At 57.4% G+C, this 17,742-nt stretch overlaps 1 protein-coding gene across 7 annotated transcripts in view; it reads left to right on the top strand.

Moving 5' to 3' along the window:
- Positions 1-91: 91 nt before the first annotated feature.
- Positions 92-17,742, top strand: part of ADGRB2 (adhesion G protein-coupled receptor B2) — a gene marked incomplete at both ends in the record, with an annotated part of 28,449 nt that continues 10,798 nt past the window's right edge. For 3 of the 7 annotated variants that reach the window (XM_084241681.1, XM_084241680.1, XM_084241679.1), the window contains 13 exons: positions 92-890; positions 11,890-11,973; positions 12,223-12,387; positions 13,602-13,766; positions 14,349-14,513; positions 14,598-14,765; positions 14,840-14,941; positions 15,084-15,190; positions 15,901-16,095; positions 16,212-16,280; positions 16,357-16,465; positions 16,759-17,089; positions 17,457-17,562. In XM_084241681.1, the coding sequence (XP_084097807.1) occupies positions 92-890; positions 11,890-11,973; positions 12,223-12,387; positions 13,602-13,766; positions 14,349-14,513; positions 14,598-14,765; positions 14,840-14,941; positions 15,084-15,190; positions 15,901-16,095; positions 16,212-16,280; positions 16,357-16,465; positions 16,759-17,089; positions 17,457-17,562 (2,565 nt within the window). The remainder of the gene's footprint in view (positions 891-11,889; positions 11,974-12,222; positions 12,388-13,601; positions 13,767-14,348; positions 14,514-14,597; positions 14,766-14,839; positions 14,942-15,083; positions 15,191-15,900; positions 16,096-16,211; positions 16,281-16,356; positions 16,466-16,758; positions 17,090-17,456; positions 17,563-17,742) is intronic. The other 4 variants (XM_084241685.1, XM_084241684.1, XM_084241682.1 and 1 more) reach the window with 2 other exon arrangements.

Genomic DNA, 17,742 nt, shown 5'->3' with positions numbered 1-17,742 from the left:
TCTGCAGCTCGCCGTGGCAGATTCAGAGCCCGCGCTGGCTGTGCCTAGGGCCACTGACCACTGTCTCTCTCCACAGGGCAAGGGACATAGGATGACCCCAGCCTGTCCCCTCTTACTATCTGTGATTCTGTCCCTGCGCCTGGCCACCGCCTTCGACCCTGCCCCCAGCGCCTGCTCCGCCCTGGCCTCAGGCGTGCTCTACGGGGCCTTCTCACTGCAGGACCTCTTTCCTACCATCGCCTCGGGCTGCTCCTGGACTCTGGAGAACCCCGACCCCACCAAGTACTCCCTTTACCTGCGCTTCAACCGCCAGGAGCAGGTGTGCGCCCACTTTGCCCCCCGCCTGCTGCCCCTGGACCACTACCTGGTCAACTTCACCTGCCTGCGGCCTAGCCCTGAGGAGGCCGTGGCCCAGGCAGAGTCAGAGGTGGGGCAGCCAGAGGAGGAGGAGGAGGCAGCGGGCTTGGAGCTGTGTGGGGGCTCAGGCCCCTTTACCTTCCTGCACTTCGACAAGAACTTTGTGCAGCTGTGCCTGTCGGCCGAGCCCTCGGAGGCCCCACGCCTGCTGGCACCCGCTGCCTTGGCCTTCCGCTTTGTGGAGGTCTTGCTCATCAACAACAACAACTCCAGCCAGTTCACCTGTGGCGTGCTCTGCCGGTGGAGTGAAGAGTGTGGCCGCGCTGCTGGCAGGGCCTGTGGCTTTGCCCAGCCGGGCTGCAGTTGCCCTGGCGAGGCCGGGGCCGGCCCTTCCACTACCACCACGTCTCCAGGTCTTCCTGCTGCCCACACCCTGTCCAATGCCCTGGTGCCCGGGGGCCCAGCCCCACCTGGTGAAGCTGACTTGCACTCAGGGAGCAGCAATGACCTATTCACAACTGAGATGAGATATGGTGAGTCTGAGCAGGGCCCAGTGGGGTGGGTGTGTCCAGGGGGTTGATGGTGCCTCTTGTCGCCCATGTTGGCAGATCCTGGGGCCATTCACATAGTTGTTTGCTGATATCTTCTGTGTCCAGCCTTGTCCAGATGTTGGGGTCACCAGAATGGATTGGGATCAGACCTCATTCTTGAAGAGTTTGCAGTTAGGGTGGATGAATGGGGGCATAGATCAGACAGTGCTGTATGATAAACACAGGGAGAGGATCCCCTAATTGGGTAGTCAGGGAAGGCTTCCTGGAGGAAGTGATACAGGAACAGAGATCTGAAGGACAAGTGGAAATGATCCAAGCTAAGGGAGTGGTGAGGGCCTTCTAGGTAGGGGGAGCAGTGTACATAGGTCAAAAGCTGGGAGTGACTGTGGCAGGTCCCGGCACCGCAAGTTGACAAGTTTGGAGGCGTTAGTAGGCAGGAAATAGGGATGTGTTCCTGCCCACATGGGTCATTGAATTTTGGCAGCGGTCCCAGGGTCAGGGCAGAGGGAAGAATGTGCCTGGGTGAAGAGGCTGGAGCTTCGAGGCTGCCTTGGAGGGCTGGGCTGGCTTGGCTCCCAGTATCCCCCGTCTCCCCCTCTGGGCCCATGTCTTCTGGGACCGAGGCTGCCAGCTGCTAGAACTTCTTGCTGACTGGGCAAAAGCTTTATGAGCCCTTGAGTCCTGCCTGCTCCTGCTCCCCCCACCCCTAGGTCCCCCAGCTCCCTCAGCCACAGCTACCTTCTGCTGACCCTCCTTCCTGCAGCGTCAAGGCCCCCAACTCCTCTGCTGGATCCTGTGTGTGTGTGCTGAACTGTGCTGAGCCAGGGACTGGCCAGGGTCTGGCAGGGGATGGGATGAAGGACATGGAGGGGAGAGGGAGGCAGATCTGGGATCTGGTACTAGCTCTAGTACTAACAGGGAGTTTCCTCCCTTCTCTGGGTCTCAGTTTTCCCATTTGGGATAAAAGGTGCTGGCCTGCCATCGTGAGGATGTCCCACTTGGAGAGAAGATGCTTCTGGATTTGACTGAGATAATTTACAAAGCTGCAGGGGGTCCTGGGTGACCCCTTGCTGCTAGGAACTCTAGGCAATGTACGACCTGTCCCCATCCCTGCTCTGGAGGGCAGAGTCCCAGAGTTGGGCCCTGTCTTCACTTGTTATTTTTGGCATCAGTTTTTTCATCTGTAAAATGGGGAGATGCCCTTGAATTCATTAGAGGATGACTCTCATGACAGTACCCTCTCTTGATTCTCTGGGGAGGGGCTTCTTAGCGCCCTCCTTGAGACACCTGGCATCATGCCCATCCACAGCAGGTGCCTAGTGGCCTTGCTCTGGCCTCTCCCCCAGGCCAGCTGGCCTCTAACAGCGGTCGATGAAGCTGTCCGAGTGACAGCCAGGCTGTGGGTAGGTTACAGGCCCTGGAGGCTAGTCTGGGATTTAATGCCTGCAGGAAGAAATTGAATTTTGCTTCTTTGTCGAACATCGGCGGAGAGCGCCAGGCGTATATCAGGAGGTTTATGGTTTTTCCTGCCTGGCCAGCACTACCTGTCACTGTGGGGGGCTCCCCCATGGTGCTCAGCAGAGGGCAGGTTCTTTTGTCTGGCTCTCCCTGCGGTTCATCAGCCCAGTGGTCTGCAGTGGACAGAGCCAGGCTCTGCCCTCATGGGCGGGCACCCTGGGCAGGCTGCCATGTGGAGCACAGAGCCAGGAGCAGCCAGCTGGGCTTGGCTGAAGCCGGAAACAGGAATTGGTTGGTAGCCGTGGTGCCTTTGGGGGTCAGAAAGGGCCAGTGATGGGAAGGGCATCATCGTCACCATGGCCAGAGTCTCCGCTGGAAGCCCTGGGGCTAAGGATGGGTGGAGATTAGATGCTATTTATCCCTGGGCATGAGACCTTGGGCTCCTACCTGCTCCTAAATCTAACTTCTGTTTATGCCCCTTGTCCTGCTTGGCATGTTTCCAGGCTGCTCCATTGGGGTTGCCTGCAGGGAGGGCATGTGGGAGTTGCATGGGTGATGTGACTTTGGTCATCATATGCAGATTCACATGGCACACTGGGGCCCAGAACTGGGCTGGCACAGCCTCTTCCTCTCCCTTGGCAGGCAAGAGATTCTTCCTCCCTGCCACCTCCTTTTCTGCTTCTCTGGGGCAGAAAACAGTAGGCTCAATTTAGTCCATGTGCCAGGGGCATTCAAGGGCCAGTGGCATCATCAGGGCCTGTGCCCGGGGGCAGCACCTTCTTTCCTGAGCCCTTGGCCTTACCTCCATGCCTCCCTTCACCTTCTCTCCATTGGGCCAACTGGACACATGTACCAGCTGCAGGAGAACCAGCTGGCACATGGAGCTGCCAGATTGGGAACAAGATTGGTGGGGACGGTGGTGAATGGAAGGATGAGGCCCGTGGCCCAGCCTCTCTTCCAGGCCCTGGAGTAAGGGAGCTTGCTCATCTTCTCTGGGACACCCCAATAGGATCAACTGCATGACCTGGAGGGGCGGGACTGGGCTGGGGCCTGTAGAGGGGTGAGGCTGGGAGCTGGGGGACAGTGACAAGAACAGAGTGCCTGGGCCCGCCTCAGAACCCAGTGCGTTTGACAAGAGGGTACAGGCGCCTGTTAATTTCACGCAAACTGCCTTTGATAGATCTCTTGTTATTTTTGGTGAGTTGAGCCATAAATTTGTGCCATCTTGCTGCCGCAATCTGTTAAGTGGGGGGGAGAGGAAGAGAAGGCAGGCAGGCAGGAAGGAGCTTGGCAGAGGGCTGGCACAGAGGCTGACTGAGGCTGGGGCAGGAAGGTGGGTTGTGGAGGTAGCGCTGGCTGCAGAGTTCAGGAGGCTGACCACTAACCTGCCCACTGACCATCCAGACCCGAGAAGTCACTGGCCCATGGGGATGACTGCCTAGGGACACCGGGGAAGAAATCTTTCATACCTCCAAACCCAGCATCTCATATCCACACTCCCTGCTGCCCCCTGGGAGCTGCTGCCCCCTGGGAGCTGCTGCCCACCCTCACTGTCATCCAGGCACCATTCCTGAAGCCTAGCCACTAAGTGAGCCTGGGGGCTCCTGAGTGTCAGGCCTGGGAGGCATAAAAGAAAGTGGGTTCAAATCTACACTCTGCCACTGTGATTTGGACAAGGGAACCCCTAGATTTCTGAGTGTCACTTCCCTGATCCAGCCCTCAGTGGCTCCCCATGGTGGCCTAAACTCCTCAGCCTGGCATCCCAGCATCACTCAGACCCACTTGCTTTTCGGTCTGCCTTCTAATTCTTTCCTTCCCTTTGCACTCCTGAATCCCCTGTTTCCTGGGCTTCCTGCCTCTGCTGCTGCCTCACCTGGAAGGTCCTTTGCCCTCAGTTCTCAGAATTTCCCATCCTTGCAGGCCATAAGCTCTCCAGGAAGCGGCCTCTGAATGTCCATCCCTGTCCTAGATGGGCCTCCTCTCAGCGCTCAGGTTTTGCTCCCTTGTGGGCCTGCCAGGCTTGGGGGCAGGCAGTGGGGCCCCACCTGCTCACCAGGGAGGCAGGGCCTCTCTCGGGATGGGGTGGAGGGAGACCTAGTGTGTGCTGTGTGTTTCCTGGAAGGTCCTTCAGCCCTGTGCTGTTGGGTCTCGGTGCTCATCACAGGATGGGGCACAGGCCCACACTCCCAGGGACCAGGTCTCCACCCTCTTTGCACACATCCCAGTGTCTTTACCAGAGTGAAGTTCGTGCCAGGCCTTAGGCTGGCTCTGAGTGAATGTGATACCAGGAGAACCAGATGCACCTCTGTCCTCTGGTTGGGCAGCATGACTGCTAGTGTCCAGTGCTGGTCAGGGCCGCAGCTGAAGTTGTCCAGCCAAGGTTCAATTCCTGACCCCACGCGTGATGAGCTGTATGAACGAGGCAGGTGTCTTCACCCCATCTTCATCACCTGTAAAATGGAGAGAATGGAACTATTCTTTTTTTTTTTTTTTAAATAATTATTTTTTTAAAGATTTATTTATTTATTTATTCAAGCACTGGGTATAGTCAGAAGCGCAGGAGGGTGAGAGAATTCACCAGAGCCAGAGCGGGGAACAGAACAGGCAGAAGGACCGAAGCACACTGCTGAGGGGAGCAGCGGGCGGCAGGAGAGGTCTGCGCGCCATGTGGGACCCTCCTCCAGTGGCTGGGGAGCAGCCGGGGATCGAACTGGCGCCGCAGAGGTTGCAGGCAGCTTCGCAACCCAGCGCTCAACCGCTGCGCCACCAGGGAGGCCCATAGAATGGAACTATTCTAAAGAGAATGGGAAATTTGGGTTAAGTGCTTAGCACAGTGCCTGGCACGTGGTAAACACCCAATAAATTGTTGCAGGTTGTCATAGTTTCATGTAGACGTGTCTGGATGTCAGAGGAGGTGGAGGAGTGAGAGATTAAACCCCGGTGGGTGGGGAGGGGTTCTAAGGAAGGTGATTGTACACTGGGTTTTGAGGAGTGAATAAGAATTCACTAGTCCATGAAATTTTTCTTTACGTTGAATTACTTTTAAAATTTGATCTATTGAAAAGAAATTTCATATCATAACTGGAAAAAGTATCATTTATTTGAAATAGGAGCTAGCCAAACCAACAAAACAGCCACAGTGAAAACAAAGCGATGTTATTAGATCCTTGCTAGATGCTCTTCCCTCCTCTAAATTTGTTAGAAAGAGAAATGAGCACGTGCCGGGGATGTGTTACAGCCTAGGACTGCACAGAGACTTGATCGTTCATGTATTAGGGAGGGTTAAAAGTCAAGAGACCGTATAATTTACCATCTAAACTGGGATATTTGTGAAGTTATAAAGAGGAGAGAGGATTACTATTAATTACATCAGAGCAACAGCCCAAACTGGGCTATCCCAGGCAGATGGGCGAACAGTCACCCTAAATTAAAGAGACCTGGAAAGGGACTGACGTCATCAATTCATGATCCAGTGCTATTTAATGGCATGTTTGTGAGCCACCCAAGACATCAGCCACCCCACGCTCTGGGAAACCCTGCAGGAGGAAGAGCTTTCGCGGTAGAGGAAACAGCCTGTGCAAGGGCGTGGGGGTGTGAGCGCCAGGGATGCAGGGAGCTGGAAGTAGGTTGGTGTTGCTGGACCGTAGCCCCAATAGCAGGGGGGATGGGCCAAGGCTCTGACCACCATCCCCAAACACTAGGTCCTCACCCTGTTGACCAAGAACCTTTGAGCAGCGTGAAATTGGATGTCACATGGGATTCAGAGGTGGTCCCTGCTCTGAAGGAGCGCCTGACCTCATGGGGAGGTGGCAGAGACCCAGCTAGTTCTGTTGGGAGATTGGGCAGACAGACCGGTAGTTTGGAGGAAGTCATTGGAGGGGGCTGGCATTTTGGCTGGGTATCTGGGCTCAGAGGGACACTGGTTGTATTGGATGACAGGGGCATTTTCAAAAGCCACCTCCCTCCCTCCCACCCCCACCCCCACCCCCGGCCCCCTGGGATTTGATACTCTGTGGGGTATAGGAAACACTTCCAGGGGTGGGGAGGCAAGGAGGGACATGGCAGAGCCACGTTTCAAGGGGATCAATTGGTGCCTCCTCAGGGCTCTGGGGCCAGCCTCCGGGAGGATGCAGAGAGCCCTGGGAAGGGAGGACGGCTTTGTAAATTGCAACGCTCTCTCCCTGTGGAAGGGATGATTATCGAGGTTATTTTTAACGCATTCATGACAAAGAAGGCTGAGGGGGCTGGACTGTGTGGAGTTTTGGGGGCAGGGTCTGCAGAGCATGTCCTGGCAGGTGTCTGCAGTCCTGATAAAATGGCAGAGAGCCTGTGCCCACCCTGCCTGCCAGTGCCAGGAGCTTGAGTAGTGGTGGTGGAGGATCCCTCAGGGATAGCTGGCTAATGCTTGCTGAATGCCTGTCTTGTGTTTGGCTGCTCAGAACTAGACTTTCTGTGTAGGAGGGACAAGGGAGAGTATGACCATCCCTCAGGACCCAAGAGAGGAATGAGCCCAGGACCCTCACAGCTGTAGTAGGAGGCAGCCTGGGGTCTACGCCACAGAAGAGGGGAGCAGCATAACCAGATCCTTTTGTGTCCAGCCTAGGAAGGCTTCCTGGAGGAGGTGGTATTTGACTTGCAGAAGATTTTGGGGAAATTGTGGTAGAGGAAGTACATTCCAAGGGATGGGAACAGCTTAGCAGATTTGAGGAGGGAGGAAACATTTGCACATTAAAGGGATAACAAGAAGGGTGTGCCAGCTCCTTTTCATTGAGAGCTAATTGTACTCCAGGTGGTCCTTGTCTCTTGTTTTTTTTAATTTTCACAATGACACTGTGGTAGGAAGTTCCATTTTTATTTTTTTGTGGAAGATATTTAAGCTCAGAGAGGTGAGGTGATTTACTCAAGGGTATACAACCAAACTGGCAGAGCCAAGAATCAAACCTATATCTTTCTGGCTCCTAGTTCTTCCCAATGGAAATAGGTTGGTGTTGCTGGGTCATGGCCCCAGTGGTGGGAGGTGGGGCCAAGGCTCTGACTGCCATCTCCAAACACCAGGTGCCTAGTCCTTCCCAAGGGCTCACACGGCCTCAAAGCGTGCTTGGCTGCCTGGTGGTGAGGGCAGAGCGGATCTGGACAGCTCAGCAGAGTCGGAACCTGCCCGGCTCGGGTTTATACTGTGGCTGTGGCAGTGCAATCTCTGAAGGTTCCTCAGCAGGGGAGCTTGTGACTGGAGCTAGACTCCCAGAGGGTCACTTTGCAGGCTACAGAGTAAAGTCATGCTCACCTCAAGGGCAGGGGGCGTAGATGGACAAAGGAGTAATTAGAAAGTGGTGAGAACACAGAGAAAGTCAGGTATGAAGGGCTTGGGTGGGGTGAGGGACTTGGGGCCCCATGGAAATCAGGGAAGGCATCTCCGGGGAGGTAAATATATATGCCTGGATTAAAGCTACCGCAATGTAATTCAGTGGAAAGAGGGTGACTGTGACAGGCAGCAGATCTCCTGTGCCTGGAGCAGCCAGCAGGCCAGACAACTGAGGGTGGGGACTGCGAGCATTTGAGCCCCTGGCCCAGCCAGCCCTGGAGCTCATGGGGAGGGACACTCAGGAGTGTGGGGGCACTCGCGCTCCTTCCTGGACCTCCCCTTCTATTCTTGCCTCAGCTTCCTCTCATGCTCCCCCTGTTCTGGGCCCAGAGCCGACTGGGACCTGCACGTGGCATATGCTGAATAAACATTTGTTTCAGTAAATGACACCTCTGGTCTTCTCTGTCTTCTTCCCCTTTAGGGAGAACTGGCATTCGCGTGTGGGGAAAATAAATTGCTGGTCTCTTCTCTGAAGGGAGTGGAGGGGGGTAGAGAGGACGGCAGGCAGTGCAGGCCTCTGCTGTGTGGCCGTGGTTTCTTCCCTTGTCTGGTCCAGCCCAGGGGACTTGGAGAGGACTCATGAGCTAGACCTGCAGCATGTTCAGACTGTCAAGTAGGCAGGATTCTGGAAACCACAGACACCACCACTGGTTATACTGTGGGACTGGCCAACAAGTGGTCAGTGAGCGGTTAGTGGAGAATGTGGGCACTCCAGGCAGCAGTGTGGGTCCCCCCTGGATAAGCAGGTCAGGCTGGTCTCTCACTTGTCTTTGATGGACTTACTGGATGCCAGGCTGGTGGTGATATGGAGGGGAAGGCTGTATAGACACCAGAGTAGTCAAGACACCGAACAGGAGCTGGGTAAGAGTACTCTTGCCTGGATCTGTAGCAGGTCAGAGGGCATCTTCATGGTGTTTATAATGAATGGTTGTCAGGCTTGGGTGTGGTCCATATACAAGGCTGCTAGTCCCTGAGCTGGTACTCAAGATTACATACTGCCATTTCCAGCGACCCCCATGGATGGGGGGAAGCTAGGGGCAGAATGCTCATTGGCATTTATTGCTATTTCTCTAGGCTGGATTCTGTGCTGGAGTTCACTGTGGTCAGGGAGATGGCTGCCATACAGCCTTCTTCTGTGGGCTTATTGGTGGGAAGCTCAGATAGTCTGAAGGTGGAGTCATCTCTGATGAATGGGCACATAGAAGAGGGGCCAGCCAACTCTGCCTGGGGGAGTAAAGAAGATTTCAGAATGAGAGGTCATTTCACGTGGGTTTTGAAGGTCAAGTAGGAGTTTTCCTGCTGAAGAAGGTGGAGAATAAGCAGAGGTTTGAGAGATGATGATCCTATTTTAGACATGCTGAGTTTGCGAGCCCCTGGTTAGAAGTATTCAGGAGCATATACAGGAGTGAATCATGGGATGGGGAGACTGGAGACATTGACTTGGGAGCAGCCATTAAGGGGTTAATTCAGCAGGGGCGGGGGAGGTGCTGTTCAGTGAAATAGGACAAGGCATGGGTGTCTTGGGAGCAGTAGGAAGGGCTCTAGGAGACTGACAGAGCTTGGAAGGAGAAAACTGGAGAGTCAGGAAGACGGAGGGAAGCAATGAGGCCAAGTGCTGCTGAGGGGTCAAGCAACCTGCAAAGTGTTCATTGGATTTAGCAACAAGGAAGGCATCGATGGCTTTGTCAAGAACAGCTTCAGCAGAAAGATGTGGTCGGAAGCCAGACTGCGGCGAATGACCAGGCCAGGTGACATTTGAGCCAGGACATGAGTGGCAGGTGAGAAAGTGCAGTGGCAGCTGTGGCCACTCATTGCTGGTGAGGAGAAGCTGAGGCCAGGAGGCAGCGGAGGAAGGAGGGTCAGAGGAGTGCCCCCCCCACCCACCCCCAGAATGGAGGAAGCTGAGGCCCCTTGCCAGGAGAGAATGCTGATGACATGCTGGTCACAGAGGGGATGATGGACGGAGACCCCTAAGAAGGCGGGAGGAGCAGGAGACAGCACCAGGCGAGGGCAGGCCTTCATGAGAAGGTCCGCAGGAAAGTTGGGAGATGCAGGGCTGGGGGTCCCCTTGTCTTCCTTGTTTTAGCTTCTGCTTTCTCTGTAAAGGAGCTCATTGCAGAGAGAGTGTGGTGGGCAAGGAAGATGGGGATGGGCTTGAGGAGCGAGGTCACAGTCAGGTTCTGCCAGCCAGCCTTGTGTGGGGTGAGGAAGAGCTGAGGAAGGCTGCTGAGAAGCCCTGGGCACAGCGGATGTGAGCCCTGACTCTGTCGTGGTGCCAGTTGGCACAGCTGTCGATTTCTTCAGCAGCCTGGGGGTGGGCGTGGAGAAGGCGGCTTTTCACAAGGCTCCGGGGCTGGGGACTGGCTGAGCAGGTGTGGTGGAAGGCTGGGAGAGGGGATTTGGGAGCTGGCGGGCGTGGCACCAACACCTACTCTGTGGTCCCGGTCCTGATGGAGGCAGCACCCAAAGTGAGGCCAGGAAGCCCCTAGCTGCCATTCAAAGGGAGGAGGTCCAGGGGCTAAAGGAGGGCGTGTGAGGGTGCAGAAGAGGGGGTGGAGGTTATGAAGGGAGAGGAGATGGTAAAAATAAACCAGCTACCACCTTCTGAACTTTTGCCACGTGCCAAGTATGGTGCTAAGGGCTTCACGGCCTCCTGTCAGGGAGTTGCCCTGTCAGGCCTCCAGCTGGGGGCTGTCAGCTGGGCACTAGCCTGAGTATTGTCTTACAGGCGTGAAAAAGGCAAAGTGAGGTCAGTCTGGCAAAGACATTTGCTCAAGGTCACACAGATAGCCCGTGTTCAAGCCCCGGTTGGGATCCAGGGTTGCCTGACTCCAAAGCTCTCCTGGTGGTCCAGGCTTCAGAGAAGGTGGAGTTTTGGGGATGATGTGAATTAGGTCCTGGGACTGGTGGCTGAAGTAGTAGAGGCAAGGACCCAGAGTTGATTAGACCAGAAGCTGGACTAAGTGGCAGTCCAGGCCCCCTCCTGCGGGGGTGCTCATGGTGGCCACTCTTCCCGCTGGGTCAGGAACAGCTTTTTCTCAGGTGCAGAACCTGGATTGGCTACAGGAGGCAGGAAGGGTCCAACCCTCGTGGGTTCCTTCAGAGTGCCTGTTGGTTTGGGTGCTGACCTGGCTTTCAGAAATAGAGGTCCTGGGGTGTGGGAGAGGCCTAGTCTCTCCAGTTGGGACAGTGTGAACTGAGAGGCTTGTCCGCAGAAGCTGTTCCAGTTCTACCTGCCCAGCAGGGGAGGCTGAATTGGGTCTTTTCCCTCTGCATTCACTTTGCCCCCCTCCCCTACCTGGCCCTGCTACCAGCCTGTGAGAGAGGGCCTGGATGAGCTCATGTCTGAGCCAGAGGGGCAGACTTTGGAGAATGGGAGCACCCTGCCGCTACTCCAGGACTGGTGATGCTTCTGAGGTCTTAGAGCAGACACATAAATCAGGGTGGCTGAGAGCCTGGTGAGGTGCCTGCAGAGCACCTGCTGCTTTCGGGGCCACGAGGGCAGAGGACAAGGTGTCTGCTGGATTAGCACCTGGGTCTCAGAGGAGCAACATTCTGACTGTGCCTCCAGGTCACAGCTAGTGCTGCTTAGGGTGTAGAACCCAGATCCGGGACCTGGCCCCTAGCGCAACATGAACCATGTCCCAGAGGCAGGCTTGCCGGGCGGGGCGGGGGAGGGGGGTGGTTGCAGCTGCCCTACGAGTCTGCCCCATGAAGGGAAGGAGCCTGGGCTTCAGGCTCAGCAAGCTGTGTGGTCTTGGACAAGTGTCTCCCTCCTTGGTTCTTAGTTTCCTCATCTCTAGACAGAGGTGATGGCTCCTGACTCCCAGGGAGGGTTAAGAGAGGCATGGGCAGCACTTGGCTTCCACTCATTCATGTGAACAGCCGCCCCTGAAGTCTCCCCCAGTCTGGCTGAGGCAGGAAGGGGCAAAGATGGTTGCGAGGCCCTGGGGGAGTCCTGCGTGGCCTTCTGACCCTCAGTTTCCTTATCTGTGAGAATGTGGTGGTGGGGCAGGGGGCAGGGCGTGCTGCTTGCTCAGCACTACTTACAGTTGGCCCCAGACCTTCAGGCCAAGGGCAGGCGAGGCTGCCCTCCCTGAGCCGCTCTAGTAGGACAGAGCTGGCCTTTGCTGAGCCCCTGCCACCACCTCCGTGTTCCAGGTGAGGAGCCGGAAGAGGAACCGAAGGTGAAAACCCAGTGGCCAAGGTCTGCAGATGAGCCTGGGCTATACATGGCGCAGACAGGTAACTCGGGCCCGCCTCCCTTCCTCTGCGGCGGGGCCCGGCTGTGTGGCGTCTGGTGGCATGTGTGCTTGGCGTGTGCCCGTCTGTGTCTACGTCCTAGAGCTCAGTCGCGTCTCTGCCATGTGAGGCCTGTGGGCAGGGCTGGGTTGCCTGCTGAAGAGCTTGTCATTTGGGGTCAGGGTAGGAGGAGCCTATGAGACTGATGCCTGGGAGGTGCCCCCTGCCGCCGACGCTGTCCCTTTCTCGTAGGCGACCCGGCGGCTGAGGAGTGGTCCCCGTGGAGCGTGTGTTCCCTGACGTGTGGGCAGGGTCTGCAGGTGCGGACCCGCTCCTGCGTGTCCTCCCCCTATGGGACCCTGTGCAGCGGGCCCCTGCGGGAGACCCGGCCCTGCAACAATTCAGCCACCTGCCCAGGTATGCCCGTCCTCCCTGCCCCATCTGACCGTAGGGCTGGGGCCTGCCTGGCACTCAGGCAGGTTAATCTTCCAAAGATGGTTGGTTGCCTCCTCCTTTCATTCAGTGAACTTGCTGTTCCCTACACCATGCCCTGCCCCCAATTGGGGACACAGGTGAATCAGATCAGGACCCACACCAGTGGGCTCAGTTCTGGCCATATCGCCCCCCTGGAGCCTACGTCCTGAATCAAGGTTCATGCTTTTATCCTTATTGCCCTCCGTGTTCCCAAACCTCTGGCCACACCAGCACGTCGTGGGCTTCCCGCCTTCTACATTCACTTATTCTCATCCCGTCCTCCCACCCCTACCTTCGCTATTGAAATTCAGCCTGTCCTTTAAGATCTAAGACCAAGGCCACTTACTTATTTTTTTAAAGACACAAACCCTTCCCTGACCATCCTTTTCCTCCCCTGGCTCCCCTCACACTCCCTGGAGAACCTCCCCTAGACCCTTCCTCAGTTCAGCATGGAGTTACTGAGAATGCGCATGTGCCTGCCTGGGACAGGTGGTCAACCATGGGGGGGCAGCTTGAGCCAGTCCTGCTTCTTGTGTGCCCTGAGGGAGTGAAGTGGTGCCTAGGCCGTGCCCAGCTCCTGGCTGTGGATTTAGAGTAGCACCTACCCGGGAGGGGATCTTGGTACCTGGGGGTGGGCAGGAGCTTGCAGAGGGCTGGGGGCAGCGCTGTGTTCCAGAGTGTGAGCTCTCTGTGTCAGTGTCCATGTACAGGGTCATGTCTATCTGTGTGTCTAAGGGCTTGGGATCGGGAGGGCAGGTCTCTTGCCCCAGGCCTGCCATTTTGGATTCATGTGCTGGGGCTGGGGCTGGGGAGGGGTGGGCTGGGGAGGGTTGGGTGGTTCTTGAATCCTTTCCTGGGTTCTCCTGTGCCCCCAGGAGAGGAGGCCCCCTGGCTCCCCTCCTGGGGTGATCTAGTCTCCCTGTTCTGGATGTCCACAGGAGGCATCCTGTTTGAATTGGGACTTGAAACCTGTGTCTTCCACATCCCCCCCAAAGGGCGGAGTCCTGGGGGCCCTGAGAGATGGCTCTGGCAACAGAATCCAGGGCAGAGCCAATGAGGAGCGGTCACAGAGCTGCTGGAACTCCTGATTGGTGGGCGGATGGGCAGTGGGCGGGGCCACGGTGCCGCCCAGCCACCGGCCACGTGCTTCCTTGCAGTGCACGGCGTGTGGGAGGAGTGGGGTGCCTGGAGCCTGTGCTCCCGCAGCTGCGGGCGGGGGTCTCGGAGCCGGATGCGAACCTGCGTGCCCCCCCAGCACGGCGGCAAGGCCTGCGAGGGTCCCGAGCTGCAGACTAAGCTCTGCAGTATGGCCGCCTGCCCGGGTCAGTAGTGCCCGTGGGCTGCTAGGCGGGCGCTGCCCAACTGGGTGGGGGGTGGGGGACCCTGGGGAGGCAGTTAGGCCCAGTGTCCCGGGAACTTTGGGAGCCCCATGAACTTTGGCCAAGCATGGGGAGAGTGGTGAAGTGTACCTTCCTGTGTGGGAGGTGACCTGGCCCAGCCCATCAAAACGGGGCCTCTTGCTGGTGCCCCTTCCCCTAAGTCCTGGGCTGCTCTTGCTGTTCATTGCACTTTTGTGCCCAGGGACAGGGGGGCTGTAAGGGGACACGAAGCTGGGCAGTGCGTGGGTGGGCTTAAATGTGGGCAGAGATCAGAAGGTGCTCCTGTGTACCTTGGTGCTTGAGTGCAGAAGTGACCTGTGTCCCTGAAGCTGGTGACAGGCAGGCAGGACCAGGCCTAGGCACCACCTGCTCACTCCAGCCCCCCTTCATCCACCCCTCTCCTACGGTCTGGCCTGGTTCAGGTCTGAATGCCGAGTAGATTGTGCCATCTCCCTGTAATGCTCCACCCCTGCCTGTCCCCACACCCCTTGCTCAACGGCCCCCCGCTTGTGTCTCCCCATGCAGTGGAAGGCCAGTGGCTAGAATGGGGTCCCTGGGGCCCATGTTCCACATCCTGTGCCAACGGGACCCAGCAGCGCAGCCGGAAGTGCAGTGTGGCAGGCCCTGCCTGGGCCACGTGTACGGGTGCCCTCACTGACACCCGAGAGTGCAGCAACCTCGAGTGCCCGGGTGAGTGCTTGGCGCAAGGGCGGCGGGTGGCAGCCCTGACAGGGGACGGGCACCTGGAGCTGCTCACTCCCTGCTTTCCTACAGCTGCTGATGGCAAGTGGGGGCCGTGGAATTCGTGGAGTCTGTGCTCCAAGACATGTGACACGGGCTGGCAGCGTCGCTTCCGCATGTGCCAGGCCACGGGCTCACAGGGCTACCCCTGTGAGGGCACTGGAGAGGAAGTCAAGCCCTGCAGCGAGAAGCGGTGTCCAGGTACTGCCCCCAGAATGCAGGGGGGCTCGGGACTAGTGCGTGGGCCTGGCTGAGCCCCTCCACTGTACCCACAGCCTTTCATGAGATGTGCAGGGATGAGTATGTGATGCTGATGACGTGGAAGAAGGCGGCTGCTGGCGAGATCATCTACAACAAGTGCCCCCCCAATGCCTCAGGTGAGGGGCTGCGGTTCTCCCCATGGGTCCCCATTCTTACTGCCCCTTTCTGGGCCCCCACCTCTTTGAGCCTCCACCTTTAGTTGTGGAGCAGTGAGTAGAGCTCAGCGCTCTCACCATGCCCTCTGCTCTGTCCCTGCAGGGTCTGCCAGCCGCCGCTGTCTCCTCAGTGCCCAGGGTGTGGCTTACTGGGGGCTGCCCAGCTTTGCCCGCTGTATCTCTCACGAGTACCGCTACCTGTATCTGTCAGTGAGTGCCTGCTGGGCTGGGGCAATGCAGGACTTGTCCTGGGCTCTGGTCGGGGGTAGGGGGATTCTTACTGTTGCCTGTGTGCCTTGGCTTATGCTGTGCCCACTTCTGCCTGGCCCTGCCTTTCCTTATCTGGCAAACTCTTACTCATACCTCAAGGCCCAGCTCTCAAGTGTCTTCCCTACCTCTGTGCTCACTAAAATATTCGTATCCTCTGTTAGACTGGGAGCTCCTTGAAGGCAGGGACAAAGTTGAATTTATTTTTGTGTCCCCAGGCCTGGCCAGGGCCTCCCAGTGTTGTCACCGAATGTGGCTGGTATGAGTGCGTTTGATTATAATTGGTAGTTGTGTGTGATATTTGCATTTGGAGCTTGTATTTGAAAGAGAGAGCACACATGCATGTTACGCTCCAGAATATCCATGACTCTGTGGGGTGGTCCCTTTTCCTGAGCGGTGCTTATTGTCTCTTATGCGTGCATCTGCACGCCTTCCTTCTGCAGGTATTTCTCTTTCAGTCTCTTTGGGGATTCGCTGTCTCTCTGTGTCTCTTCCTTGGACTATGTCTTCCCCATGAACCCCTTTGAACATCTCTGTCTGACCTTTCCCTCTCTCACCCCCGATATAAGCAGTAGGTGGACAGGAGAAGGATGGGCCAGGGCTGATCCCAGCTCCTGACATTCCAGTGACAGTAACTTCCCTGTCACCTGCAGCTGCGGGAGCACCTGGCCAAGGGGCAGCGCATGCTGGCAGGTGAGGGCATGTCACAGGTGGTACGCAGCCTGCAGGAGCTGCTGGCCCGGCGCACCTACTACAGCGGGGACCTGCTTTTTTCTGTGGACATTCTGAGGAACGTCACTGACACCTTCAAAAGGGCCACCTATGTGCCCTCGGCTGATGATGTGCAGGTACAGCCCTGTCTCTCCAGTAGGGAGGGGAGCTGAGCGTTGAAGCCCTAGACTTCTGCCTAGAAGGCAGAGACTGGGTACCTAGGGGGCTGCACGACACTCTGCTGTCTCCCCAGCGCTTCTTCCAGGTGGTAAGCTTCATGGTGGATGCAGAGAACAAAGACAAGTGGGATGACGCTCAGCAGGTGAGGGGCTGGGCCTCCGGACTTCCTCCCCTAGGGCCACCCCTGCCCTGGACCATTACACACCCTCTGTTCTCAGGTGTCCCCTGGCTCTGTACACCTGCTCCGTGTCGTGGAGGACTTCATTCACCTGGTGGGCGATGCCCTCAAGGCCTTCCAGAGCTCTCTGATTGTCACGGACAACCTGGGTATACGAGGCGGGTGGGGTGGGGTGTTGGTGGTGGCAGAAGCCAGGCGGTGGGAGGGATGGCTTCTGAGGGCTTTTCCTGTCTTTTTCTTTGGGCTCAGTCTTTCCCTCATTTAACCCCTATTTTCCTGTTTGTCCCCCTCTGTCTCTGTGTCTGTGTGCTGCCCGCCTCCCACTTCTGTGTTTGCCCCCACCTCTTTGTGTCTGCTTTCCTGGTGTCTGTCTCCTCCACGTCCCGTCTTCCCCGTCTCCGTCTGTCTCCCCCGCGGCCTGCCTGGCCTTCTCTCACTGCAGTGATCAGCATTCAGCGAGAGCCCATCTCGGCCGTGTCCAGTGACATCACGTTCCCCATGCGGGGCCGCCGGGGCATGAAGGACTGGGTGCGGCACTCGGAAGACCGCCTCTTCCTGCCCAAGGAGGTGCTCAGCCTCTCTTCCCCTGGGAAGCCAGCTGCATCTGGGGCAGCAGGCAGCCCTGGCAGGGGGAGAGGCCCAGGCACAGTGCCCCCTGGCCCAGGCCATTCCCACCAGCGTCTCCTCCCTGCGGACCCTGAGGAGGCCTCCTCCTATTTTGTCATCGGTGCTGTGCTCTACCGCACCCTTGGCCTCATCCTGCCGCCCCCTCGGTGAGTCTCTGGGAGGGGCTGCTAGGGCTGCTGAGGGTCCCATGAGGACCGGGTGAGAGCAAGGAGGATGCAGCCTGTGCTGGCCTTGGAGAAACCCACCTGAAGACTCTTGCAGCTTCAGGGACCCCTGACCTGGCTCTGGACACGGGTGCTTCTCCATGACCTCCATGCAGGTCCAGTTTTCATGGAGGCCCCGGGAGTGTTGGATTGAACTCTAAAGCCTCACCTCAAATCCTGGGCCCCACTGAGCTCTAGGCCTTCCTGTGGCCTTAGCCCTCCCTGTGCCCTCCACCTCCCCATCCAAAGAACTTTTGGGGTTCCTGACTGGGTCTGCTGGCAAGAGCTGACCTCACTACTTGTCCTCTAGGCCCCCGCTGGCTGTCACGTCCCGGGTGATGACAGTGACTGTGCGCCCCCCAACCCAGCCACCAGCGGAGCCCCTCATCACAGTGGAGCTTTCCTATATCATCAACGTGAGTGGGGGTCCAGGCCGGGATCTCAGGTAGATCCCAACATGGGTGACCAAATACCTGTCTGCGCCCATAGCAGGGAGGCGGTCTGCCCTGAGAGCAGACTGAGCCTCTGACTGGTATGGGCGCCTGCACAGCAGGATGGGTGGGGGTGGCAGTCAGGGATAGGGTGCTCTCCTCCCA

The sequence above is a fragment of the Talpa europaea genome (assembly GCF_964194135.1).
Source record: "Talpa europaea genome assembly, chromosome: 9".
NCBI classification, from domain to species: Eukaryota; Metazoa; Chordata; class Mammalia; order Eulipotyphla; family Talpidae; genus Talpa; species Talpa europaea.
The sequence above is the reverse complement of the archived record's forward strand: the minus strand, read 5'-3'. Positions and strand labels throughout refer to the sequence as shown.